Raw genomic sequence first — 27239 nt, 5'->3', positions numbered from 1 at the left:
TACCCAGGTTTTCTTTCTACCTTGCTTCCACACAACCAAAAATTAGGAACACACACAGCTCCCAAACCTGGGTAGAACACCGTTTTTGATTGTGTGAATAACCTCAAAATCTGCCCTCTTGATTGGCTGTTTTGGAGGAAGTGGGGAGTAGTTTTAGGTATTTAAAAAGTCAGAGGCTGGTTCAGATGAACCTTGGCTTGCTGCTGCTCATACATGTGATAAGGCTGGAGCAAGCCTCATCATGAAGGCCTACGTCACTTGACTACTGGCTCCTTCAAGGAGCCAGTAAGGGTGGTGGGGATCAAGGTCCACCCGGCCCCCAAAGTCCAAGAATGCCATGTGTGATTGTGTGGGGCATTCTGGGGAGACCCCCAAGGGTGGGAGGTTTGTTGGAGCCTTCTGGTCAGAGGTCTCCTTGTGAGTCGCCACATCACAGAGCTGTGCCGCGGCATCTCACAATTGGGGAAGCGGGGTTAGTGGAGCACTCTCTCCACTAACCTCATTTAATGGGAGGGGTATTCAGCGGAGTTTGCTGCCAGGAGCCACTTTCCTGTGGCCGTTGGAATAACTTCTGTCTAAGAATCTAAACTGAATTAGTTTGTTTTTCTTTTTACTTTTAGTAAACACATAACTTTGTTCAAAATCTTGGTGGTCTCAGATTCCCACCCCACCCCACACTTACTTGCCATACTGTTCTACCTGAGTTATAGTTAGAGACTCAGAGATATTGTGGGTTGTTTGGTGGAGGCAGCCAGTGGTATAACTTGGTGGCAGTAGGAAACTCCAAATGGAGGAAGAAGCAAGTGATTGGTTTGCTTGCCTTCCCCTTTTTACTCACTAACCAGCCGGGTTAGTACCAGACTGTGACAGTCCTTTTACTTTCTTGGCTTTTATGCTACTGCTTTTGAATTATTACATAAAACACTTGGGTGTTGTATAAAGATGGTATAAGGGTGATGAAATACGCATTTCCACATTGCAAAGCTTTTTCAATGACCTTTAATGCACAATAAAAGTTAAAAGTTTAAAAACATTCAAAAGTTTAAAACTTAAAAACTAAACCACAGATGTAACAAAACAGCAGATGTTTCAATGTAAGACATCATCCTCAGTGTAAAGGTAAAAGGTAAATTGTGTTGTTGAGTCAATGTTGATTCCTGGCTACCACAAAGCCCTGTGGTTGTCTTTGGTTGTATAGTACCTTTCAAATATTCCAAGCATTCATCCTTACAACAGCCCTGTATGGCAGGCCAATATTAATATCCTGATATTACAGGAGGGAGGAGGGCGGGAGCTGAGAGAGTGGCTTGTCAAGGCTGCCTAGTGAGTTTGCAACTGAGGAGAGATTTGAACCCAAGACTCACACTGTTAGCCACCACACCACAACAAACCATAAGGTGGTATTATCCGAAGCCTCACCAGTTCTTCAGACTCGAGCATTTGAAAGTGTTTCATTTCTGGTGACCTAATTTTAAAAGCTTCCTTACATCAGCAGCCTAATGGGTACAGTCTATTTTCTGCCAAAAATAAAATCTGTCAAATGAGACACTGCCAGTTTGTACACTTTGAAGGACTTGCTAACGGATGGAATAAAACAGCGAGTTGTCAAGTCCAAATTATCAGTTTGAGTAACAGCTTCATTGCCGCCTTTTCCTTGCATACCAAGTGCATCTGTCAAAAGCTTTCACAGATACTGCTGAGGAACCAGAAGATCCATCCAAGACTCCCCACTGATGATGCCCATGAGCTTTACATCGGACTGTCATTGTACTGTGGCATACATCTTAGTACCCAGGCCAATACTAGACCTTCAGGAACTGCTTGTCCAAATGCAATTTTCACCTGACTGAGGATAACAGAACCACTGGGGTGACTGCAGGCCTGTACAGATATGAGTTGTCCTGGTTGCCATTGCTTGATACCTAATCTGGCACACGTGCAGTGGCATGGGACTGGCTCTCCAGAATCACTTGGCTAATTCCCAAGATGAAGTAGACTCTAATGTATGCATGGTGTGATTGATTGATTGTTCAATTTATATACTGTACCACTTTTCATTAAAATAATCTCAAAGCGGTTTACAATATAATTAAAACAATGCAAAATTAAAATACAAAGGTACAGATGATCTCAAAAATTAAAATACATAATACAAAAGTATAGATAATATAAATTATTCTCCCCAGACGTTTTTATTGCATAGATTGAAAATATATATTAAAAACTACAAATAAAGAACAGACATTTCGATGCACAGATGTCAACTTCAGTGTTCCATGTCTCACTCTTTAAAATCCACACTCTTATATCCCAGATACAATCCCTAAATCCAATCAGGCACCTGATTAGCATGCTGGGGGGAAGAGGGGGGAGAGGAAGGTGGAAATTGAGGACTCATAGCTTTGCCTGCTTAACACCATTTTTCGGACAGAAAAATGAGGGTGGAAGGGGGGAGGGTGTAACCTAAATTACTGCTTACATTTTAAAAGCCTATATACTTTAAAATTTCTTTCAATTCTTCCTTACCATTGACCCTCAGCTATAACTTGTCTAAATACAATGCTTCCCTTATCTTTCTTTGGTGGGTACACTGTTCAGACTCTAAGATGCTTACTTTAAGAGGCATTATTTATCCATTGTATTTATTTTTCATATGAACTGACCATGGCCTTTCCCTATGTATATGTTCGGCATCTGCTAGCTGTTCTTTGAATCTAATAACCAAATGTATTTCTGTTTCTCCTATATAATTTTCACCACATTTCTGTAGAAGTAATTTTGTAAATAACTCCTTTTTGATTGCAGATCCCTTCCCCATTTTCACAGACTGGGCAGGCTTTAAAATCTCTTATGAGGAAGGGATCTGCAAACAGGAAAGTTATTTACTAAATTGCCTGTACAGAATGTGGTGGAAATTATATACGGGAAACAGAAAGACATTTGAGTCATCAATTTCCACCTCCCCCCCCCCCCACGGGCTAATCAGGTGTCTGATTAGATAAGTGGTGCAGTGGGGAAATGCTTGAGTAACAAACAGAAGGTTGCCGGTTCAAATCCCCACTGATACTCTATCAGGCAGCAGTAATATAGGAAGATGCTGAAAGGCATCATCTCACACTGCACTGGAGAAGGCAATGGTAAACCCCTCCTGTATTCTACCAAAGAAAACCACAGGGGTCTGTGGGAGCCAGGAGTCGAAATTGACTTGACGGGACACTTTACCTTATCTGAGATATAAGAGTGTGGATTTTAAACTGTGAGACATGGAACACTGAAGCTGTCTGGATGTTGAAATTTCTGTTCTGTATTTGTAGTTTTTAATTTGTTTAAAGCTATGAGAGGAATTTGGTGTAGATCCATTATGCATATTGTGTTGCCAGTAAATCAACTAATTCAGATAACAGAAATATAAAAATAATATCTATATAAAATTTGATTGATTGATTGATTGATTGCTTAAGTGCCATCAAGTCGGAGTTGACTCTTCGTGCCCACATAGATAGATTCTCTCCAGGATGAATAAAAATTTAATAACCCATAAAATAATAATAATGCATAACACAAAGCAGCGGCAGCAAAAACAACAACTATAATCTCATTAAAAAGCTTGTGTGAAGAGCCATGTCTTTACTTTCCCCCTAAAAACTGTCAAGGAGACTGAGGAGTGGATTTCAGCCAGGAGAGCATTCCAAAGTCTGAGGCAATGACTGAGAAGGCCCTGTCCCACGTGCTCGACAACCGAGCCTCTCTCACCATCGGCACACGGAGCAGATCCCCCTCTGATGATCTCGTCAAGTGGGCAGAAACCCCTGGGAGCAGGCAGTCCTTCAGAAATCCAGGACCCAAACTGTTAAGGGATTTAAAGGTAATAACCAGCACCTTGAATTGGACCCCAAAACAAACTGGTAGCCAGTACAGCTCTTTCAGAGTGGGTGCAATATGATCTCAGCGGGCAGCTCCAGATACAATCCTAGCTGCCACATTTTACACTAGTTACAGTTTCCAAATATTCTTCAAGGGCAGCCCCATTACATTACAGTAATCCAGCTGCGACGTGACTAGGACATGGGTAATTGTGGCCAGTTCTGCCTTCTCGAGAAAGGGCGCAGCTGACACACGAGCCGAAGCTGTGCATAAGCACCTCTGGCCACTGCCTCCACCTGAGCTTCCAAAAGCAGAGCCGGGTCCAGCAGTACTCCCAAGCTGTGCACTTGCTCTTTCAAGAGGAGTGCAACCCCATCCAGAACCAGTCAGATTTCTTCATCCCGATTGGCTCTCCTACTGACCAACAGCATCTCCATCTTTTCTGGATTCAATCTCAGTTGACTAGCCCACATCCAGCCCATCACAGCCTCCAAGCCCTGATTCACTGCCTCCCTAGAATCAGGTGATAAGGAGAGATAGAGCTGAGTGTCATCTGCATATTGCTGACAATGCAGTCCATGTCCCCAGATTACCTCTCCCAGTGGTTTCATGTAGATGTCAAACAGCATGGGGGACAAGACCGAACCCTGCGGGACCCCACAAGCCAATGGCCAAGGAATCGAGCAGTAGTCCCCCAGCACCACCTTCTGGACCCTCCCCCCAAGAAAAGACTGAAGCCACTCAAAAGCAGTGCCTCCAATCTTCATATTCAAAAGGTGGTCCAGAAGGATACCATGGTTGATGATATTGAACTGAGAGGTCCAGCAGAACCAGCATGGATGAACTACTCCTGTCAAGCTCCTGGCATAGGTCATCCACTAGGGCAACCAAGGCAGTCTCAGTCCCAAATTCCCAAAGCTACCTCTGAGACCAACCCCGCCAGCCCAGGTAGGGAGCAGTGTTCTCTCTCTTTTTTTATTTGTGTGCGGAATGAGTTTTGTTCTGCCTTGTATCAAGGCAGTGTGTGCACATATGCATTCAGAATGGGGCCTTCCTGATTCAACCTGAGTGGGTTCTAAAATTAACTGAGCAGATATCAAAAAATGTGTGAGCACGCGCACATGTGCATGCCTTAGAGGGAACACTGGTAGGGAGACTGAAGTGCAGTGGGGTGATTGGTACACCAGCAGAATCCCCCGCCTATCTTGGAGACCCACCCTAAAGGACAAACACTTGTATTCAGGAGATTACCCAACTAGGCACCTGGAAAGGGGAAAGGTCTCATGACAGATGACCACAATGCCCCCTCCCTGACTCTCAAGGTGGGGCTGCTGCAAGATGAGGAAACCCAGAGGACAAAGCTGAGAAAAACCAACCCCACCTAGCTCATCCGACCAGGTCTCCATCACACATACCAGGTCAGCATGCTCTTCTACAATCAAATCAGGGTGTTAGCATCCTGGTTTGAATTGCTTCCATTTCCTTCTATCAAAGCATAGAATTTATTTTATTTATTTATTTTATTTTTACATTTATATCCCGCTCTTCCTCCAAGGACCCCAGAGCGGTGTACTACATACTTGAGTTTCTCCTCACAACAACCCTGTGAAGTAGGTTTGGCTGAGAGAGAAGTGACTGGCTCAGAGTCACCCAGCTAGTATCATGGCTGAATGGGGATTTGAACTCAGGAACTCCCCAGTCCTAGTCCGGCACTCTAACCACTACACCACACTGAATAACAAGGATTGGGTGCAATTCCTCTACTAAGTAAGCTGTGGGAACTTGATCCTTCATCTGCAGGGCTTATGGTTTGTGTCCCATGGCACCTGACTAAGGCAAGTGAATGAATACAAGGAGGAAAAAGAGAACGGTTTGAAATGCACATGTGTCACTTCCAGGCCATCTAGTGACTTGCTCACTGGGCATGTACCAGAGAACAAGATGCTGTCATGTCTGTGTTTTTGAGAGTACCCAGGGGTGTAGCTATAATTGGGTGAAGGGGTTCAAAGAACCCGGGGCCCCCAGCTCCTGAGGACCACCTAGCTCCACACCTCCCTTTTTTCTAGTTTCTTGATTATCTCCCTCACTTTGAGGGGCCACTGGAGAGAGGGGCGAACACTGGCCCCCTCTCCCCTAGCTATGCCCCTGAGAGCACCTTTATTTATTTTCAACAGGCAAGTCAAGAGTAGCTTTGAATGAATATTGTGATATTTTGATATTTTGTGATATTTTATAGTATGTGTAAACAATTCATTAATAAGGCTAATTAAAGGGATGGTAACTCAAAGGAATTAATGTATGTACACTAGAAGATTATTGTGTTTGCTATTTGGGAAATTTGATTCTGTTGTATTTTTATACTGTCTGTATTGTTATGCTGTCTGTACTGTAAGCTCTGATACTTTGTTATGGCTGATCACCAACCACAATACATGATGTTGATTGACTGTGATGTTTTGCAAATAATTCCTTGTTTTAAAATGTTTCTTGACTTTAGTAGATATTGAAATATTCATGTGCTTTCCCTCTTAACCTGTTGATTTTGTTCTATAAAGCACTAACCATGGACTTTCTTGTTATATTATTTATACTTTGATCTTTATTGTGAATCCTTTCAGTCTCTAAAATCCAAAGAATTTCTGGCATCAAAGAAGGTTAGAAGCTGTGGTGAACCAATGTAGCTCAATTGTACTATTGTCTGTGGTCTCTTAGCTTAGAGTGGTATCAAATGTTCTATCAAAATATTGCTGTTGGTATACTTGTGTCTGTTACAAGACTGTTATTTGGCAATATGGCTGAGCTTCTTAAGCTTTTACCCCACTTCGGGACCTTTGAGCACAATTATAAACCAGGCAGTTTCCCAAGAAAGTCACAACCACAGGCTTAAAAATCAAATCAAATAAATGGCTTTATTTAGCACAAGTAAGAAGCTTGACTAATATTAACGAGAGAATTCTCATGTGACTTGGACACAGAGATGGGCACGTGTCCAGACTCAATGCTTTACCTCTTCTGGTTATGTGATTATTGCTGACTGAGGCAGGGAAGGGAAGTGGTGGTGAGTGGTCTGCTTAGTGAAGAAAGCTGGGGGAGAGAAGCAGTCGAAGAGTGGGGAAAGATCCAGCGGAGGAAGGGGGAAGGAACTGGAGAAAGAGAGGAGAGGACACTGGGGGAGGGGGAGAGAGAGAGAGAGAGAGAGAGAGAGCTGGTGAAAGAACCAGTGGAAGAAGATGAAAGGACTGGGAGCCGAGCCCGACTCTGCTTCCCAGTCTCTAGAGGAGGAAGAGGTCACCATGTTGCCAGCACCTCCACCAGCACCCCTACCAGTAAAATGGATAAACACTTCATTCATATTCATAGCTTCCCTCACCAACCAGTCCTTAAAAGTGAGTCTAGTTTGTGAAGGAGTTGGGCATGCAGATTTTGGCCCAACACACAAGTGCATCAGGATTCCTTTCTGCAGTGCACTGTGTTGTCCAAACCAGGTCAAGCAAGTTAGTTGGAGGCACAAGTTCTTAAAGGCAGCTGTTGAACCAGCAAAAGGTTGGCTCCAACGGAAGCTGTTTATAGTTAGCAAGAATCCCATCCCTTCCTGTCCAGGACAGCCCAACTCAATTTCAACATTAAGTTGCATGAGTATATGAATGTCTGTACACTCATACACATCTTCATGTGAGTGACTGTATCTGCATTCATTTTAAAAGTGAACCTGGGTACAAATGCATTGTACAGATAGGAAGGTGTACTGCTGTACCTATGTTCAATATGTGTGAATAAACTGTACCTGTGTACAGATCTGTACCTGTGTACACAGTACACTCGTTGTATGTATGTTGAACATAACATGTGAATAAGGCTAGAGACTAGAGCATCTGTAGTGCAGTTTTTGGCATCCAGTCTTTACAAACTACCTAGCAATAATAAGGTGAAGACTGCAATTCTATGCATGCTTACTTGGGAGTAGGCTCCACTGAGAACAGTGGGAATTACCTCTGGATAAGCCTGCATAGGATTGCATGAGAGACAACCTGGTTCAGGCAACACCTGTTATTATTAGACCAACTCCTATGAGAGAGTTTTTAAAAAAATATTCATCTATTTGTAGGCAGTTACATTATGGAACCATTTTGGCAATTTTCAGGGGATGAAATGGGGCAAAAGGAGGGGAGACCACCTTATTGCTTCTGCTACTCTATCAGCTGATGGACTGCATCTTCTCTCCGCCCCCCTCACAACCCTGCAATGCTCCTTGGAATGACACTATGTGATATTGTACCATTGTTTTAAGGAGAATTGTGTGTAAAAGATACAATGGCCACTTTTAAAAAACCTATAATTCCCCTCAGAACAACATTACATGGTGATGATGATGGTGATGATGATCAGAGACAGATTGGTGGTGGTGAGATAGCAGCCTCTAGCTGCCAGGAAAGCAGTGCCACTGCCATCACCAGAAGAACTGCCATCATAAAACAGCAGGTGAGCTGAGGAAAGCTTTACTCATTTTAGTCCCCACAGCCTCCCAAACTTGAGCTGAGAGTTCTTAATGGGGAACTTTCAGCTCAGTCCTGGGTAGAACTAAATAGGATACCTGGCACAGAACTGCTGCTAAAAATGGCAGTTGTGTTCTCCCTGTGAACCCCCACAAGTTTTAAGCACACTTATACCTTTGTTTTCTCATTCTCACAACAGCTGTCAATTATTTGGGCTGAGGGGCAGGAAAATGCATGATGTGACAATAAAAATTGATGATGTGACAATAAGAGTAAACCTGCTGAAATTTATGGGAGGAGGCAAAAAAACCCAACACAGAGATGCCAGTTTCAGTGGCAGCACTGTGTCAAGCATCATGCTTTGTTTTTCTAGAAGTAACTTCACATATCCTGGTTAACTTTAGTTGGTGAATTGAATTGTCGCTGTAAATACAACTCACAATTAAGCAGCCGATAAAAGAGGGGATTAGCAACTGAACACATTTCCCTTTTTAAAAAATGGTATCGACAAACTGCTGAGAGAGATTAAGTTGATAGGTGCTATGGTTAGTCGGGGGGGGGGGACACCCCAGCCTCAAAAGTGTTTGTCAGCTGCAGAGCAAAGCACTTTAGAGATTATACAGAATGCAATCGTATGCATGGACAATAAAATACTTCTTGATGATAGTCTGCCTCACAGTTCATTTGCCTGAAAATCTCTTGGCAGCCATCTGGATCGGGCTGAGGTAAAATGTAATACTAAACCCCTAATCTGACAGTGATAAACTGGTGATGATGATTATTCATGAGTTTTCAGCGAGGGGTGCAAGTGTGGAATAGACCTTGAAGAGGCAGATGCCAGCTCTGTTCTTTCAAACCTAATTTCAGGACCTTGAATGAATAGAAACCAATGTGGCAACATAAGGTTCACTGTAGCAGTGAAGGCGGATAACACTTTTTAATAATTAGCATGGTGTCTTAATTGCATTCATTTAATGTAAGTAGTTCCTGGCAACTACTTTCTTATGCAATACAACTCCCAATTTTTTAATTAAGAGGTTAATTTAAAAATAATGGACTCTTTAAATAGATTGCATCATATTGGGTTGGCTTCAGTGATGAACCATTTACAAAGGACAGCAAGTGTCCCTTTACTCCTTAATACACAAGAAAACTTTTGTAATCCAGCATTAATCCAATAGAATAGCAGCACTGCAGTTCTGCGGTTGATTGGGATCCAAGCAGGGCTACGTATACTCAGTGCTAATATCTATCTATCTATCTATCTATCTATATTTCTGCAATCCAAATTTTGCATCAGGCAAGTGGAATGTTGCAATCTGCATATATTATGCAAACCAAAGACATCTGCATTAATTATCTCATTTTTGCAGAATTTACTCTGCAATGTTTACTGTTTTACATATTGATGATCTGGTTTTTTTACTCATGGAGAAGAGATGTGTCCCAATCCCTAATTCCTAGGAGTTTTAGGGGTACATATCCTTCCCTAAGTATTTGAGGAGTCCCCTCTCTGATTTTATTGAACTTCCCCCACCAAATTTAATATTTAATCTTTCCCCCCTCCCCAACAAAGTGTCTTTCCTCTTCCCCTGCCAAAAAAATTAAGTGAGGAGTTGCTCTTCAATCTTTCCCTCTGTTTGCATCCCTGGGAAGTTCTGCTCAGTAGGGGTGTGCAATTCGATTCAAGGTTGAATTGATTTAGGTCAAATTGGGCAATTCACAGATTCAGCCTCAAATCGAATCACCCTCAAAATAGAAGATTTCTCAATTCCTCAATTTGGGGTTGAAGCAAATCATCCTCGATTTGACCAAAATCTATTCTTGTGGGTCTAACACCATTTTGAGACCCATTGTGCTAGAAAAACAGGCCTCAAAATGGCACCTTTTTCTGGGGATAGCTGCTCTACCATTTGGGGTTGGTGGGTATACCAGTCCTCCAACGCGGCTGACATACCAAGTCCAGAGTTGGCGTCTGGTCTACTCAGCAATCCCAATTGGTAGACCAACTCTCCTGCCTTTCTGAGGAGAGCTAGTCTACCAATTGGGGTCAGCAAGTAGATCAGCCCTCTGTTCCAGACTTTGCATGTCTGTTTGCCTTGGATCAGCTTGGAGGACTGCTATACCCACTGACCCCAATTAGTAGACCAGCTCTCCTCAGGAAAAAGTGCCATTTTGAGGCCCATTTCACCAGCAAAACAGGCCTCAGAATGGCACTCGAATCACCTGAATCGATTTGGGTGATTTGCTGAGAGAGCCGGCCAAGCCAGCTGTTCTTGTCAAATCAATTTGCTCATTCTGTGATTCGATTGGACCTTGAATTGAATCACAGAATTTGATTTATGCACAGCCCTACTTATTGCTCAGCCTTCTCAACCTGGCTTGTGAAACATCATCAGGTATTGCCCATATTGTTTCGAGCATATCATTGCAATCTTAAGAGAAACTTCACACACACACACACACACACACGATGAGCTTCTGTCAGGAAGGTAATTCTGCACACAGTGACCCATTTTGTACTTTTACTGGAATCACAACATTCACACAGACCTGGGTTAAAACTCCTTTCTCCAAGTTTACAACTTCTTACAGGACGTGTAAAATGTGTGTAACCTCTCCTCTATTTTAAGAGAACTTGGAGAATCCCTTTTGTGAGCTCATTTGTACTCTATAATAGAAGCTACTTCTGTTGCACTCAGTAAAGCTTTCCCTTTCTTTGGCAGATAAAGCAAATGCTACAGAAAGCGGTGTGTCATATTGTGAATGCCTTTCAGCAGTTTGAGCTTGATGTAAGTAAAGTGTTCTCTTTTCTTTCTATTCCCAAGGGAGAACTTTTTATAGCTTCTGCAAATGGAGATGGAGAGGATGCTCCAGAGAGAGAAGAGCTGTAGTGTTTCCAGCCTCCAGTTTGACCCCTATGTTTTGCAACCTGCAAATTTCATTTCTCATGGAGTAAAATGCTTCACAAGAATCAGGACAGTTACAGATAATTCAAATGCTCCCAGTCTGAGGCTGATTCTGGGGGGATGGGGTGGGGGACGGCTTTTAAAAACAAACACTTGATATGATGTTGGAAAGGGACATGCATATATGTAAGCAAATGTCCTAGATTCAGCATGTAAATAGTTAATCGTTGATGATTTGGGCCTCACTGAGGTGGTTAATCTGTGTCTGGCACATATCACTTTAGACTGCAGCAGGGGTATCAAATGATTGGTGGCTCCTTCATGCAAACATTTCCTTCATGAAGAAAACAAGAGATCAGGAAGAAGAATTCGAGCTTAGCCTACTCCCTAACTAGAGATGTTCACGGAACCAGCGGTGGGTGGTTCGAGGGTGGAGGAGAGATACCTTTAAGGGTGCGGGAGGGTGCTTTTACCCCTCCCGCTATGTTTCCCCTGCCAGCGCTGCTGTTTAAAAGGGTCCAGCGGGGCAGCAGCATACCTCCCTGCCACCCCATTGCCTCATCACACGCATCCGGCACTTCTGGTCACTTCTGGTCTGACGAGGCAACAGGACAGCAGGGGGGTACGCTGTCACCCCGCCGGAACCTTTTAAACTGCAGCACCAGCAGAGGGAATGTGGTGGGAGGGATCAGAGCACTTCAGATGCCGGTCCACGGAACTGGTTCAAATGTTGGTCCACGGAAGTGGTTTGGCACTCCTAGAATGGAGTGCCGAATGTTTCCATGCACATCCCTATCCCTAATGTCAATTTTTTAAAAATGTGCAAGGATTTTTTTTTAATGACTCAGATGAGTCCCCTTCTCTTCTGGCAGTCTGAAATGGTATAGTCCTGGTGCAGATGTACGACTTTGGTGAGACTGAGACCTAGCTATCATGACATGCTGGACTCAATACCCTTGATCCTAGAGTGTCCAACTCTTAAATACATAGTTGCAATTCAACATGAATTTTCTGGTTGTGGTAGGGCATTGTTGCTGCTTGGTGCTTAAAGTCTGATGATAGCCTCATCCTCTGGAGCTTCGATTCCAGCACCAGGAGCCATTGCACATATACATGTTTATTTATTATTTATTAAAACAATTTATATGCCACTTTTCTATTAAAATATTCAAGGTGGTTTGCAATACAAATAAGTGTAGAACAGCTGAAAAATTATACAAGCATGTGATCCACAGCAGTATAAAGAAACAGGGTAAAAGCATTAAAAAGTGAAAGCAGACCAACAAAGTAGCAGCCACCCATCACCTATTAAATGCTCTGGAGAATAAATAAAAGCCATAATCTGTAATTTAAGTGGGGGGAAAAACAGCTTGTGCTAGCCAAATCTACCTGGAGTTGTCAATCCATAATCCACTGAGAGGATCCTTTCCCAGTTATCATCTCTGAAGGCAGGAATGTCTAGAGGAGAACCTCAAAAGTAGACCAAATTCCAGGCAGGTTCATTTGTGAGAAGGTGGCCCTTCAGGTTTTGAGGCCATGCACAGGCCTAAAAGATGATTCTGTGGCAGTGTGGACCAAGGGAGCAGGCAGGCAAGTGCCATTCCATTCCATTTGTGGTGTTTTGGGTTAACCCGTTCCTTGATCCAGGCCAGCTTTTGAATGGGGCTTTAGTTACTTGTACAGTCATCCCTCGCCAACTGCGAGGGTTCCGTTCTGGGAAAACCTCGTGGTTGGTGAATTTGTGGTAGACAAGCCATTGAAATCAATGGCAAAGTACTGCAAAAGACAGTGACAAATAGTTTTAAAACCCACAATAAAACACAGTTTAAAAAACACCCCCCAAAACACCCTGAACCCCTGGAATTCACCCCCTGACCCCCGGAAATCATGGGGGGGGGGTTAGAAACCCAAAGTTGCCAAAATAAATCACACCAAACTGTGGATACTTGGTTCGCCGTTGGTGAGACCTTCCACAATTTCCCAGTCGCAGATACTCAAAACCACGATTGGGAAACCCACAGTTGGCTAGGGATGAATGTATTCCAATCCTGGAGTAGAGGCGGGGCAAACAAACAGCCAGCAGCAAGAGCCCTGAAAAGAAGCCTTCACTTGCCTCTCTGTACATAATATCTATTTCATTAAATGATTACTATTTCCTGATTATATTTCCTGCAAGGACGAGGCAACGACTGCCTTGTCCTTGCATACCACAACTCTTTCCCTTGGATTCTACAACATTTACCATCACCCAGCTTTTAAAAACATAAGAGTCTTTGTCTGGAGTGGAGCTGATAACTCTACGTTTTGTTTGATGCCTCCCCAGGACTTCTTTTTTTCTGGTAAATATCTTAAACTGCAAAGCTTGTGTTCATAAAATGGATGTCGATGCTGTTAGCAGATGCAGCAAGTAAACATCCAGAATTAAAAATAAATGAGGAGAGTACTCAGCTATGGGGTTTTAAAGAGAGCTGAGTCTGACTGTACTGCTACAGAAAATGAAATGACTACAGCTGTCAGAGGAGGGGGGGGGGAATTAGAGTCGAACCCATAATAGGTTGCAGTGAGTGTGCAGACTTCAGCTTTGCTGCAAATCTTTACACACATGGTTAGAGACAGAGGAAATCCCCTAAGCAGAAAATGAAAAAGAACAGAGAAAGAGTCATGAGCAACGAAAGCAGCGATGGAACAGGAGCAAAGTCAAATAATGTGTTTTTCATTGCCTGGAAGGAAAAAAGAGATGAGCTTGCAACTGAAGGGCACAATTTGGAATACCAAAGAGAGACTTTTCTGTTGGCCCATCCTAGTATATGTATATCAGTTCAAAAACTCCTGGATCCACTGCAGTGAATTTGTATATACATGTGTCATGAATATAGTGTCTTGGCATATAAAGATAAATCACAATAATTAATACTTTCTATTTCAGAGGGCATTTTCACAGCCAGAGTCAATCTCAGATTGATCCTGAAGCAGCCACATTTCAGAAGCTGAAATCCCTACGACTGGAATACTTAGTAAAATCAAACCAGCTCCTTTCCTTTTGCTGTTCTTAAAGCAAAGCTATGGAATATTCTTAAGGAAAAGTTTATTCTGTAAAAATGGGACATAAAACCTTCCTGATTGGGCAGAGAGGCACCTTTTAGTGGTGGCTTTCTTATATTTAGCAGTGGAAGAGCAACTTCCCTTGTTCAGCCAGGCACAGCATGTATTTCCAGTGACTGTTCCTGGATCTTCTTTGTATTTCTTCTTGGGTTATGAGTCCCTTTGGGACAGGGTACCATTTTCTCATTCTTTTTCTCATTCCTTTTGCTATGTAAACCACTTTGTGAAATTTTTGTTGAAAAAAGAGCAAATAATAATAATAATAATAATAATTATTATTATTATTAGTTTATGAAGGCTTCTTTTGGCTTAAACACCTAACAAGCCTTCATAAACAACTATCAAAACAGTTCAATCACATTTTGCAAGGAGGTGATATTGAACAATGGCTAACAACTGGGAAAACCCATCTCATCATGAAAGACCCAGCAAAAGGTGCAGTTCCAAGTAATTATAGACCGATAACATGCCTGCCAACCATGTTCAAATTATTAACTGGACTAATAGCAGATGAAGTGATGCAACACTTATTAACTAACAAACAGCTTCCAGTTGAACAGAAAGGAAATTGCCCAAACACCAGAGGCACAAAAGAAAAGCCGCTGATTGACAAAATGATTTTAGAAAATTGCAAGTGAAGAAAAACAAATCTAAGTGTTGCATGGATTGACTACAAGAAGGCCTACGACTCATTGCCTCACACATGGATACTAAAATGTTTAGAAACAACTGGTGTCAGCAAAAACATTCAGATATTTATTTTTAAAAAGCAATGAACATGTGGAGTACACAGTTAACAATCAATGGTGAGACACTTGGACAGGTTAGCATTAGAAGAGGCATTTTCCAAGGGGACTCACTATCCCCTCTGTTGTTTGTAATCGCCATGACCCCACTTTCACAAATACTAAACAAAACAGGCCTCGGATACCAAACATCTAAAACATCAAGTAAAATCAACCATCTGCTGTACATGGATGATCTGAAGTTGTATGGAAAGTCCCAGTCAGAAATCGAATCACTGATAAACACTGTCCATCTATTCAGTAGCGATATAGCAATGGAGTTTGGACTAGACAAGTGTGCTGCATTAATCATGAACAGAGGGGAAATAAGAAAAACAGAAGGAATAGAACTGCCCAATGGAAGCAAGATCAAGAACCTGGAAGAGAAAGAACATTACAAATACTTGGGCATTCTCCAGGCTGATAACATTGCACACACTGAAGTGAAAAGAAAAAAATGGAAGTGAATACACCAGGAGAGTTAGAGAAATCCTAAAGTCCAAACTCAATGGCAGGAACACCATACAAGCCATAAACACCTGGGCTATACCTATTATCAGATACACTGCAGGAATAATAGACTGGACCCAGGCAGAGCTAGAGACGCTGGATCGCAAGACCAGGAAAATAATGACCATCAATAATGCTCTACACCCCCGCAGTGATGTAGATCGGCTATACCTCCCTCGCAGCTCAGGTGGAAGGGGAATGCTGCAAGTCCATCAAACAGTAGAGGAGGAGAAAAGAGGCCTTGAAGAATATATCAAGGACAGTGAAGAAGATGCACTTCAAATGGTCAATAACGAGAAACTATTAAATACCAATGAAACAAAGCAGGCCTACAAGAAAGAACAAGCCAAGAACCGAGCAGAAAAATGGAAAAATAAGCCAATGCATAGTCAATATTTGCACAATATAAGTGGAAAATCAGACATCACCAAGACCTGGCAATGGCTTAAGAATGGCAACTTGAAGAAAGAAACAGAGAGTTTAATACTGGCTGCACAAGAACAGGCACTAAGAACAAATGCAATAAGAGCAAAAGTCGAAAAATCCACAACAAACAGCAAGTGTCACCTTTGTGAAGAAGCAGATGAAACAGTGGACCACCTAATCAGCTGTTGTAAAAAGATCGCACAGACTGACTACAAACAAAGGCATGACAAGGTAGCAGAGATAATACACTGGAACATCTGCAAAAAATACAAGCTACCTGTAGCCAAGAATTGGTGGGACCATCAAATTGAAAAAGTTGAAGAAAATGAAGATGTAAAAATATTATGGGACTTCTGACTACAAACAGACAAACATCTGCCACACAATACACCAGATATAACTGTAGTCGAGAAGAAAGAAAAACAAGTTAAAATAATTGACATAGCAATACCAGCAGAATAGAAGAAAAAGAAATAGAAAAAATCACAAAATACAAAGATCTACAAATTGAAATGGAAAGGCTGTGGCAGAAAAAGACCAAAATAATCCCAGTGGTATTTGGCGCCCTGGGTGCAGTTCCAAAAGGCCTTGAAGAGCACCTCAACACCATAGGGGCCACAGAAATCACCATCCGCGAATTACATAAAGCAACTTTACTGGGAACAGCCTATATTCTGCAGTGATATCTATAACAACATCAATAACATTGACAATAAAATTCAGCCATCCCAGGTCTTTGGGAAGGACTCGATGTCTGGATAAAACAAACCAGTCAATAACACCTGTCTGACCGTGTAAATAAATAAATAAATAATAATAATAATAAATCAATAATAGAAGTTAGCATATAAGAAAACAAAGTAACGTTAAAGGAATGCTTGCATATGTAGTACCCTAACTTGGATATTAAGGTTTAAAAGAATGTTACCTTTCTTGTGGCTTTCGCTGAGTAAAATACAGTATCTTCTCTGCCTTGAACAAAGCTAAGACTTTGATATATTCTGAATAGCAATAGACCCCTGATAAGACAACCTGAGAGGCCCACTAGTTTGCACCATGATCTTCCTCTCAGGTACAGTCTGTGCTTTATACTTCTTCTGAGGTAGTTCACATGCCTTCACTCACACAGCTCATAGTCTCTTTTTCCAGCCCATCCAGGAAGGGCTGGAAGGGAAGCATCACTCAAAATTTGCAGTACCTTTGAAATGAAAGATAAACTTGGGATGAGGACCTCAGAATAGTGTTGCATACTCTTCTTTAAGTGGTGAAACATTCCAGGTGATAGTGCTTCTTGGGTTTTGGTTTCCTTTGAAGGAGACAGCACTGGAGAATTACTGTATGGCTTACTTTATGGAGACAAGCATTGCAAGATCTGCTCTTACCATGCAGCAAATCAGCTATCTCACCCAAGATCCTTAGGGAGGTACCCTGTGCCCCACAAGAGATCTCCAGGCTTCTGCTAACTTCTGACTGTTTTTCTGCCTTTAATTCAGTCTTGTCCGTCCCAAACTACTATGTCTTCACATTCACACCTTATGCCAGACAACCCCACCCCCCTACCTGTGAGTGGGAAGTCACCTCCAAACGCTGATGGCTAATGCTCAAGACAGATCTCCAGATATCTCCCGGCCATTAGTCCTATTGGGAAACATCATCCAGTCATTATGGGTTACTAACCAGTAATCTGTCTAGCTGACTGCTGGTCAACCTAAGGAATGGTTGACCAGCAAATAGAATATGATAAAGATTATTTAATACCCCTACAACTGGAGACAAAAAGTTCATGCTTTGAGAGACCCTGAATACATGGAACCTGACCAGTGTTATGATTTTAAAGTGGACCTTGCTAAGCAGCTTTCACTACCTGACTTACAAGCTATTATTCTGGCAGTGCCTTCACAGAGCTTTACATTCAAAAGTAAGAGCAAACATTTCACAGCCCTACACACACTCCACATCCTACTTCTTCTGCCCTGCTTTCTCATCCATCTTTCAGGCTCTCCCCTCTCCATCTACTAAAACTCTGCCATGTCACTTCCTTTTCCATCACTTCATCACTGTTCCAGGCTGAGCCAGGGTCTCCACCAAGGAAGGGATTCAGGAGGAGCAGAGATCCTGAACAGCTGCAAGGGGAAAGGAGTCAGTACCTCAGCTAGCTCTGAGCAGGAACACACAAGAGCAATGTTGGTCCAGCAGTTGCTTGAAACAGATTGCCTGTGTTTATGATTGCTGTCTAGGCAGAGTGAATTGGCCCCATCACTTCCCTGGGGAAGGCTCTGGAGCTTTGCCCAATCTAAGCATTGGCTCCAGTGGTGCTGGAGGACTTCTACTAGGGCTGGCACATCCACATTAGACTCCTCTAATTCAAGGGAAAAGGCAATACTGCATCCCTTGTGCTGCCTCAGATTCCCCTGGTTCTCCTGGTGTAGGAGATCCCAGGACCCCGGGTCACACAGGGTCTAGGATACAAGTAGGGATGTGCACAAAGAGGTTCAGCGCTCCATTTCTGGAGTGCCAAACCTGTTTGAACACCGACATTCAAGCTAGCAGGTATGGCACACCTTACCTGTTTGCCCCCTCCCTGCCACTTCCTCTGTGCTGGTGCTTGATTTTGAAAAATTAAGCACCAGCAGGGCTGCAGTGGTCCTTCCTGCAGCCCCAATAGGTGTTGGATATGTGCATGTTCAGCATACTATGCTGTAGCAGATTAAAGCCTTTGTCTCAGAGCAAACACACATGAAGGGAAGGAAAAATGCTGAATCATCCCTGCTCAGCTTTCTGGCAAGGCTTCTCCAAAAACCTTTCTGTAATTTTTGGTAGGTGTAAAAGGCTGCCACCACTGCCTGCTTATTGACAGTATTTAAATGCCCCTGGGCTTGGGGTGGAATCCCAGGGAAACTCTCTTTTGCTATTAGAAAAGTACAACAAATCTTCCACATGAAAGCCTACATGTGGTGAGAAAACTGATAGCTGTTGACTGCCTGAGGCCGTGTTTGCACCAGAGTAAAAACCCCTTTGAGCCCCCTATTTCTCCTGAGTTAAAAAACCCCAATTGGAGAGGCTTGTACAAGAAAAGAACAAAAAGAAAACAGTTTTATTCAAATGCTACAGACTACTTCCATCTGAGGCTTTCTCAGCTTGTAGTTACAGGTAAAAATACTCAGTAGGTTACAAGAATACTTCAAAAAGCACTTCGCATTATGTTGGGGCAGCACGCTTTAATAATTGTGGTTACCCAGTTGCCAGTCATCATCAATTTTATTACAGCCAATGGCCAGCAGAAATAGAAACAACAAACATATCCAATACAACAATACTAAAACACAATAAAACAAAATACAGTCATTCATAAAAATTAGTTTAAAAAGCATAAACAGCTCCCACAGTTAAGCACTTAATTGAGACCTTAACCTAATGGCAATATAAAAATTTTTTGCTACAGTTATTGTAATCTCAGAGCTTACATCCGCGAGACAGTAATATGTATAAAAACGCTCGCACCTCCCAGGATATTTGAGTAACAAAGGGGGAATAAGTTCTTCTCTAGCATCCCAATACAAAGAACAATACAGCAGAACATGGGAGACAGTTTCCAGGAGGCCAGCACCACAAGGGCAAAAAACCGTAGCAGATTGGTCTTTAGCAAACCTCTGTTCCAAAAGAGAAGAGGGCAACACGTTTAACCGAGCCTGAGCAAATGAGACCCGAAATTTAGAAAAGTGCAACGTTGTTAAGTAATTGGCACCTCTATCTCCCCTAGGTGGGGGAACAAGCCCTGTTAGCCAAAGACATTAGTTGCTGACGTTCAGTGTCATGCAACCAAAGAAATAGTATTTCCTTCACCTTATTGCATTCCCAAGTGAGAAGTTCAAAAGGAGAAAGGCCCAGTTGCATTATTTTGTTATTTAAATATGTTAGCCAAGAGTTGGGATAGGAATCCACCCATAAGTATTGAAAAAAAGAGAATTCCTGAATCTCTAAGCAGAGTTTACACCATCTGGCAAAGGTAAGCTCCCAGGCTTTACAAGCTATGGAGAAAGACCCAGATTCCAAGCATAGAACAGAGTATGACACGCACCTAGGCACTGCGAGGATTGCTTTTTAAAAAATAGACTGTACTCTCTCCAGTTCTGCTGACACTCCCTGGATCCATAGTGGGACTCCAAAGAGTAATTGGGCCACAATCCTAGCATGGAATACCTGAAGAGCCATGGGAACAAACTGACCCCCTTTAGAATAATAAAAACGCAAAAAGGCACTGAGAGTATTATGGGCTATATGAATTGAAGACAGCCTATGGGCATTCCAATTAAGATTATATTGAAATACTAGCTGAACCCACACAGAGCTTCTGTGCAGTAGTTTACTTACTTTTTGGAGTTGTGTTGTGTGAATTTGGCTGGTTGTTCAGTTGTTTCTTTATTCTCCCATGTGTCTTCATTGTATTTTTGCAGTTCTTTTTGTGCATCAGTGAATTTTGTTTTTGGATTTTGGGGGGGGGGGTGGTCTTTCAAGTATATGGTCTGGGTTGTTGTTTTTTGTCCCTGTTGTTTCTTGGGGTTTTTTTCTGCCCCTCTTACTTGTTTTTGACTTGGGTTTTGGTATGTCTTTGCCTGTTAGTATATAGTCATTGTTGGTTTGTTTTGTTGCTTTCCTTTTTTTGTGCTTTTCTTGTCTGTGTTATCTGCGATAATTTCTTCATTGCTGGACCTGTTGTAGCTAGGATGTTTGGGTTTTTTGTTTTGTTTTTTGGTCAGGTGGTCTAAGCATTTTCATGGTTTTTTGTTTTTGTTTTGTTTGGGCAATGGTGTAGCTCTTCCTGCTTGTTTGGTGTTTTATGCTGGGTTTTCTATGTTCTTTAGTATGTGTTTGTTTGTTTGTTTGTTTGTTTGTTGCGGTCTTGTTTGTGTAGTGTGCATTTTGTTCTTGTGTCTGTGGTTTTTTTGTTGTTGTTGCAGAGAAGTTTGGTTGATCTTTGGGGTTGTTTTTGTTACTTGTGGTACATGCAGTTTTTGTTTTTGCCAGGGTTATTTTTTTGTTCCTGGTCCAAAGCTGTTAGCGTGTTTTGTTGTTCTGCTGTTCTGTGTTTCTTTGTCTGTTTCTTTTTGGTTATTGTCAAATATTTCTGTGTAGACGCAGTTTGGGATGTCCTGTTGTGCTGACACGACGGTTAATGAGTCGAATGATCTGACTCGAGATAGGGCAACATATAATTGTCCATGACTGAATACTGGATCTTTTAGGTAAAGGCATATTCTGTCAAAGGTTTGTCCTTGTGACTTGTTGATGGTCATTGCAAAGGACAATCTTACTGGGAACTGCCTTCTTTTGAATTTGAATGTCATATTTGTGTCAGAGGGTATTATTGGAATCCTTGGGATGAGAGCAATCTCATTGTTTTCAGAGTGTGTTATGGCTTTTGTTTCAATAATGTTGGGTTGAAGGCATATGACTGTGAGACGTGTTCCATTGCACAGTCTTCTTGTGGGAGCTAAGTTCTTCAGCGGCATGTTGATTGCTCCTGGTTTAAGACGCAGTTGGTGTGGTGGCATGCCTGTTGGTGTAAGGCTGTTTAAGAATTCCTCTGGGTATGCCAGGCGATCTTCTTCTTGCTCACTTTCGATGGTGTCTATACTTGCATATATGACTTCCTCTCCTGGCATACGTTCGAGGACACGGTTATTGAGTTCTAGGGACATGTGGTTTGTCACAGTCAGTATTACTCTTCCTTTTAGTTGTTGTGGTGTGACTGTGGCAAAATCAATATCACCATATAATTGTTCCACTGGGTCCTGTATCTCTGGGTAGCAGCTTTTTGGTAACTGTGTTGTCTCTCCGTTCCTTCTGTCGCCTACTGCTAAGAGCCATGTTGCAAAGTCTTTTTCATTGTGCAGAGCACACATGTTTTTGTTGAGTTTGATTACATGAATGTGTTTCCAGAGGTGGTGTTTTTTTAAGCAGCTGGCTACGGTTAAGGATCTTGAACCTCTAATGATGACAGGGAGGATTTGTCGGAAATCACCCCCAAGCAAGATGGTTTTGCCTCCAAATGGTTGTGTGGATTTTGTGAGGTCTTTGAGGAGTCTGTCTACAGCCAGGAAGGCATGTGTATGTGTCATTGGTGTTTCATCCCAGACTATCAATTTTGTGTCTATGAGGTGTTTTGCTGCAATTGTGTTTGGCTTTATATCGCAGGTTGAGCTTGCATCCAGGATCAGTGGAATCTTGAATACTGAGTGTGCTGTTCTACCTCCTGGTAATAGTGTAGCTGCTATTCCCGTTGAAGCAACTGCTGTAGCCTGGTCTCCTTTGCCTTGGATAGTGTGTATGAGTGTTGTATAGACAAATGTTTTCCCTGTTCCTGCAGGTCCATCTAGGAAAAAGCAGTGTGGCTTGTCATTTGGAGTGTCATATATTGCTTGTAGTACTGTGGTGACTGCTCTTTGTTGTTCTAGGTTTAGCTTGCTGGTATGTATTTTGGCCTGTTTTTGTTCTCCCAGTATGTCTAAGGTGTCCTGTTTTAGAATAGCATCTGGTAGATACAGAACTGGCAAATTCATGTTCAAAGTCATGCCATAAGTTTTTAGCTGTGTTTCAATTTCAGCAAGTGCATATTGTGGGCCAGTGGCCTCTGAATATTTATGTACTAAATCTTCACACATGGCATGTTTGTGTTGGTTCCAAAGTTCAGCCACATCTTCTGCTTCTCCAAATGCACAGATTATAGCAAAGAGCATTCTAAGAGAATGTGGCATCTGACTCTGTTCTGCCTCAGTCAGTGTTTCATGCCAGTTTTTATCTCCTTCTAGAAGTCCGTGTGCTCTGCAGGTTTCTAGGTAACTGTCATAGAGTACCCCATGGACAGTTCTCAAACTGTCAAATCCAGTGCTACGTTTGGTTCGGGTGAGTAGCATGCACAGATAGTACCGTTCTGAATCTTTAATGCTTACTACTGGCATTCTTCCAATAACTCCTTCCCCTCGCGCTGTCACCTCTTCCATTTTGTGTGGATCTTATCGAAGACGTAGTATTTGGGGATGTCTGTGTAAGTCAACTTATTTGCTTCTTGGTCTTCATGATTCAGTGTGAACCAGGAAGTAAGCATTGGTTTTTTGGGTAGATGCCATGGCAATGGCCTGCTCTTCTTGGCCTTCATGATATACCAATTGCTGGTGTTCTGGCAAATGAACTGGTAAGCGGATTATGGTGTGTGACTTCTCTGTTAGTGTAAACTCATTGATTCGCCACATTGCCTCTGGGGCGCTAACATATCTTCCGTCCAGAAATGTTGTTATTTCATCATGTTCAAGGATGCCAGTTTGATTTTCTTGCTGTAGCTTGATTGATGCGGCATCATGCCCTTTGTACACATACTTGTAAAGGTACTTGACACTCTTCACAGAGGCACAAACTTCTACGTTGATATGTGCGTTATATTTTTTCAAGATCCAGGGATTATATGGGACCACCCAGCGATTATCAACATCATATTTCCCAAGCCTGATTGGGGCTGATGTTTGTCTTCTGTAGAGAGGGTATCCCTCTGTGGTGTTCCGAAGGTCCTTGGGAAAGTTCTTGGAGCATGTGCCATTTTTCATGCATGGTGCGTGTGGATTTAGTGTGCCGCAAGGTCCATGAATCACGTGCTTTGTTACAATTTTGTAGAGTTTTGGGCTGACATTTTTGGAGGGTATCTCTGCATGCACATATCTGTCTATATCATCTTTGGTTCTGATTTTGTTTTTTGTATCTAAGGTAAGCAGGATGTGAGCCTGCGGCAGACCTCGTTTTTGGAACTCGATGACGTAGATGTATGCAATGACCTGGCCAAAGATTTGGTGTTTCAAGATATCATCCAAAAGTGATGTTAATTTCATTTTGAAAACACAGACGATAATGTCTGGCCGGTGCTCTGGTCTTTGAGTGCCTTGCATGCCATCTAGGATCTAGGATTCCCTAGATACAAGGTCTTCCTCACTGTCCATAAACTGTCCATCTCCTCCCCCAGTTGGGGGGAGTCCTGGATTCAGGCTAATGACACCATCCAAGCCTCACAAAGTTTATCTCTCCTCCTACTCTGTCAAGGGACATAGGGGCTAATCTCCGCCCTTCTCATATACTGTGTGGCCTCTGGAAACTTTTAGAACTTGCCCTCATGCTCACTCCCTCTTTACCTACTTCCATCTCCTATTAATAAATACCCATTTACCCCTTAATGTAATAACCTGCTTCAATGATTCTTAAATGGATTGTCTTTCTGGTTGGGTATTCATTAAAGAAACCTTCAGTATAGACTTCTTCATTATAGATTCCAAAATTCTTCTCACAATGTAAAAACAAAGTAAAGTTCTAACAATGGTTGGTGTGAGTGTTGAGGTGGATATCTAGTCTCAAAATATGGACTGAACTACTTCTTAAACTTATTTTCACAACTCTTTTGCTCACAGAGTAGATTAAGTGGGTTGCATTCCTTCACCTCTATATTTCAATGTGTTATTTTGAATGGAATGGTAATTCTAACCCCTAAACACACTATTGGAGGGTATAGTTATTCCACACACATCAAAATAGCTGAAAATTGAATACCTAGCCCAAAGATTACTATCATCAACCATCAACCATCAACCATCAACCATCAACCATCAATCATCATCATCATCATCATCATCATCATCATCATCATCATCAGTGTTGCAAATCTGATTACAATGGAATGGCCACTCATTCCCCATTCTATCCCTCTGGACTATTCCCCTTTACATTCCTCCACATTCCTCCAGCCTGACTCCCCTGCTTCTCCAGCCCCACCCATCCACCCCTCTTTCACAGGCATGGAGGCTCAGGATTCCACAGAACCGCACCAGTGTAATAACTCTTGGTAATCCATTTCATAAAAGAAATTTGGGCATATGTTTGGATTGTGACAGAGAAATATAAAATTCCTGAACTGCTCAACTTGCCCCTATGGCAGGCCTGCTCAACATAGCGCCCCCCCCCCCCCGCATTTTCCAAACTACAACTCCCGTAATCCCCAGCCACAGTGGCCAATAGCCAGGGATTATGGGAACTATAGGCCAAGATCTGCAGGAGGGCTGAAGTTGAGCAGCTCTGCCATATGGGCATGAGAATCCCATACAAGTGACAAAGAGAAGAGATGTCATGTTCTTATGAAGAGGCACTAAGAAGCTTTACTAAGATGAGAAGATGAAGTCTAAACATGGGGTAAATGTCAAGGCTCGCTCCAAACCATGCTTTTTCCCATAGTGCCATTCAGGGCTGGCTCCAGCTCTTTTCCTGCCTAGATGAATATTAATTCTCCCCTCCCCTGCATGTTGTTGTAGGAGAGCATTGTGATTTCTCCTCAAGGGTTCCTCAATTCCCTCTTCCATCCAAATTTGCTCCATCCAGTTGCATGGAATGATGGGAAAAAGGGCTGCAGTTGGAGGGAAATGGAGGAGTCATAGTTGCCCTCACCTTATGCCATTTTGTTCCAAGACCTGGGGAGTGAGAAACTGTCCTTCCCCTTGATGATGTTTCCGATTAGCCCGGAGTCCCTGGTAACCTGCTTCACCAGGCAGCCTCCTGTACGACCTCATGGACTGGCAGAGGTACTCTTACCCCTGGAATTCTGGGCTGAAGTCCAGGGCCTCCACAGCCCCTGGAGCCCCCCAAATCCTCTTTAGTCTTTCCTGGGTGGTGTGGTTGCTTGGCCAAGCATGATGATGCTTAATTTTTTTTTTGGCGGGTGGGGGGGGGGAGGCGGGTTTCCAAAGGCCTTTAGGTCCAGGCTCCAAAATTACCTAGGTGCACCTCTGTGGCTGGGCTGGGCTGGGCTGGGCTGATGTGTTCCACAGTTCACTCTTTGCTGTGAATGCACCCATTCAATACAGGGTTTCTTCCTATCATACAGTTCAGAAGTGTCTGAAGTGCTAAAAGTAAAGTGTTGGGTATTCATTCATTTTTGCTTTTGACACAATCAATCCACTCAGTCTCTAAATATTTCATCCTCCAAAAATAAAAGTTCTGGGTTTATTTTTGTTTTATAAGCATCATTGCTGGAAGCCAATATAGATCAGATCTCTCTCAACAACATATGGAAGCTCCAACTGACCTTTCCCTCAAAGCATTACAGATGACGTGTCAGCAGTTTTCTGATTATTTTAAAGTTAAAAATCAATAACCTTCCGCTGATGTGTCTCCAGCTCAACCAAAAGCAAGCTTGATCCTCAAAGCAGGAAGTACAGTCCTTTCAGGGTTTGTAAGCTGCCTTCATCATGGCCCTGTTCAGATAGTACTTTTGCAGACAGCTCTGAACCTAGTCAGAGTCACGAGCTAGAGAAAAGGAATGTGTGGGTGGGTGGAAGGATTTAGGAGAGATTGTGGCTGCATATCAACTAATTAAATACAATAAATCAGACATATGAACGATTGCAAGAACGATCCAAACTACATTCAGTGTTACCAAATGTGAACCAAATTACACCGGACCAAACTTAGATTAAATGCATCATTAGAAATTATGTGCTTGATTTTCCCTAAAAAGAAGGGTGAAAGGTCAATCTGAATTGGAACCAGGGGTTGGGGGCTGTAACCTTTACTCCTGCCATGGTCCTGATCTAGATTGAGCTCTTCTGCTGCTGCTATTTTGCCGGGAATGAAAGATCCTACAGCTTTCCACTCAGGGCAACTGGAGCAGCTCTGGACCATGGGGAGGGGAAAAGGTTAACCCCCTAGCACCATGCTGTGATTTTGATCATGATTGGGCTTCCTGCAATTCTTATTCAGCGGGGGTGGGTGGAAGAATCAGCTGCAAAAGCATCACACGCAACATAATGCATAGTTTGGTCTTTAAGCACGTTTAAGCACATTGAGGGTTATGTTTAGAAATTATAATATGTTGATCAATTATATTTATATAATTGCTGCCTGATTTTATTTATCTCTTGAAAAACCAGATCCTTCCACTGTGGGGCAGTTTCCCACCATAACACTCAAAATGTGGGGGATGTTGTAGGCAGCACATGTTATTGTCATAGTAGAAATGCAAATATGATGTGCTGTTAGTAGATGTCAATTGTCTAAGTGCAGGGAACATGTATATATTTTTAAAAATAATAATAATATAAATGTAGCTAGAATGCAGAACTGTC

At 42.4% G+C, this 27239-nt stretch overlaps 1 protein-coding gene across 1 annotated transcript; it reads right to left on the bottom strand.

Annotated features, from left to right (window-relative positions):
- Positions 1–21116: 21116 nt before the first annotated feature.
- On the bottom strand, positions 21117–24023 carry LOC128327402 (uncharacterized). Its single transcript, XM_053256202.1, has 2 exons — positions 23253–24023; positions 21117–23081 (listed from the first exon to the last, which is right to left on the bottom strand). Exons 1-2 carry the CDS (start codon positions 24021–24023, stop codon positions 21117–21119), a joined length of 2736 nt encoding a protein of 911 aa, XP_053112177.1.
- Positions 24024–27239: the final 3216 nt, after the last annotated feature.

The sequence above is a fragment of the Hemicordylus capensis genome, chromosome 5 (genome assembly GCF_027244095.1).
Source record: "Hemicordylus capensis ecotype Gifberg chromosome 5, rHemCap1.1.pri, whole genome shotgun sequence".
Classification (NCBI taxonomy): domain Eukaryota; kingdom Metazoa; phylum Chordata; class Lepidosauria; order Squamata; family Cordylidae; genus Hemicordylus; species Hemicordylus capensis.
Note: the sequence above shows the minus strand (reverse complement) of the source record. Positions and strands in the feature narration are given on the sequence as shown.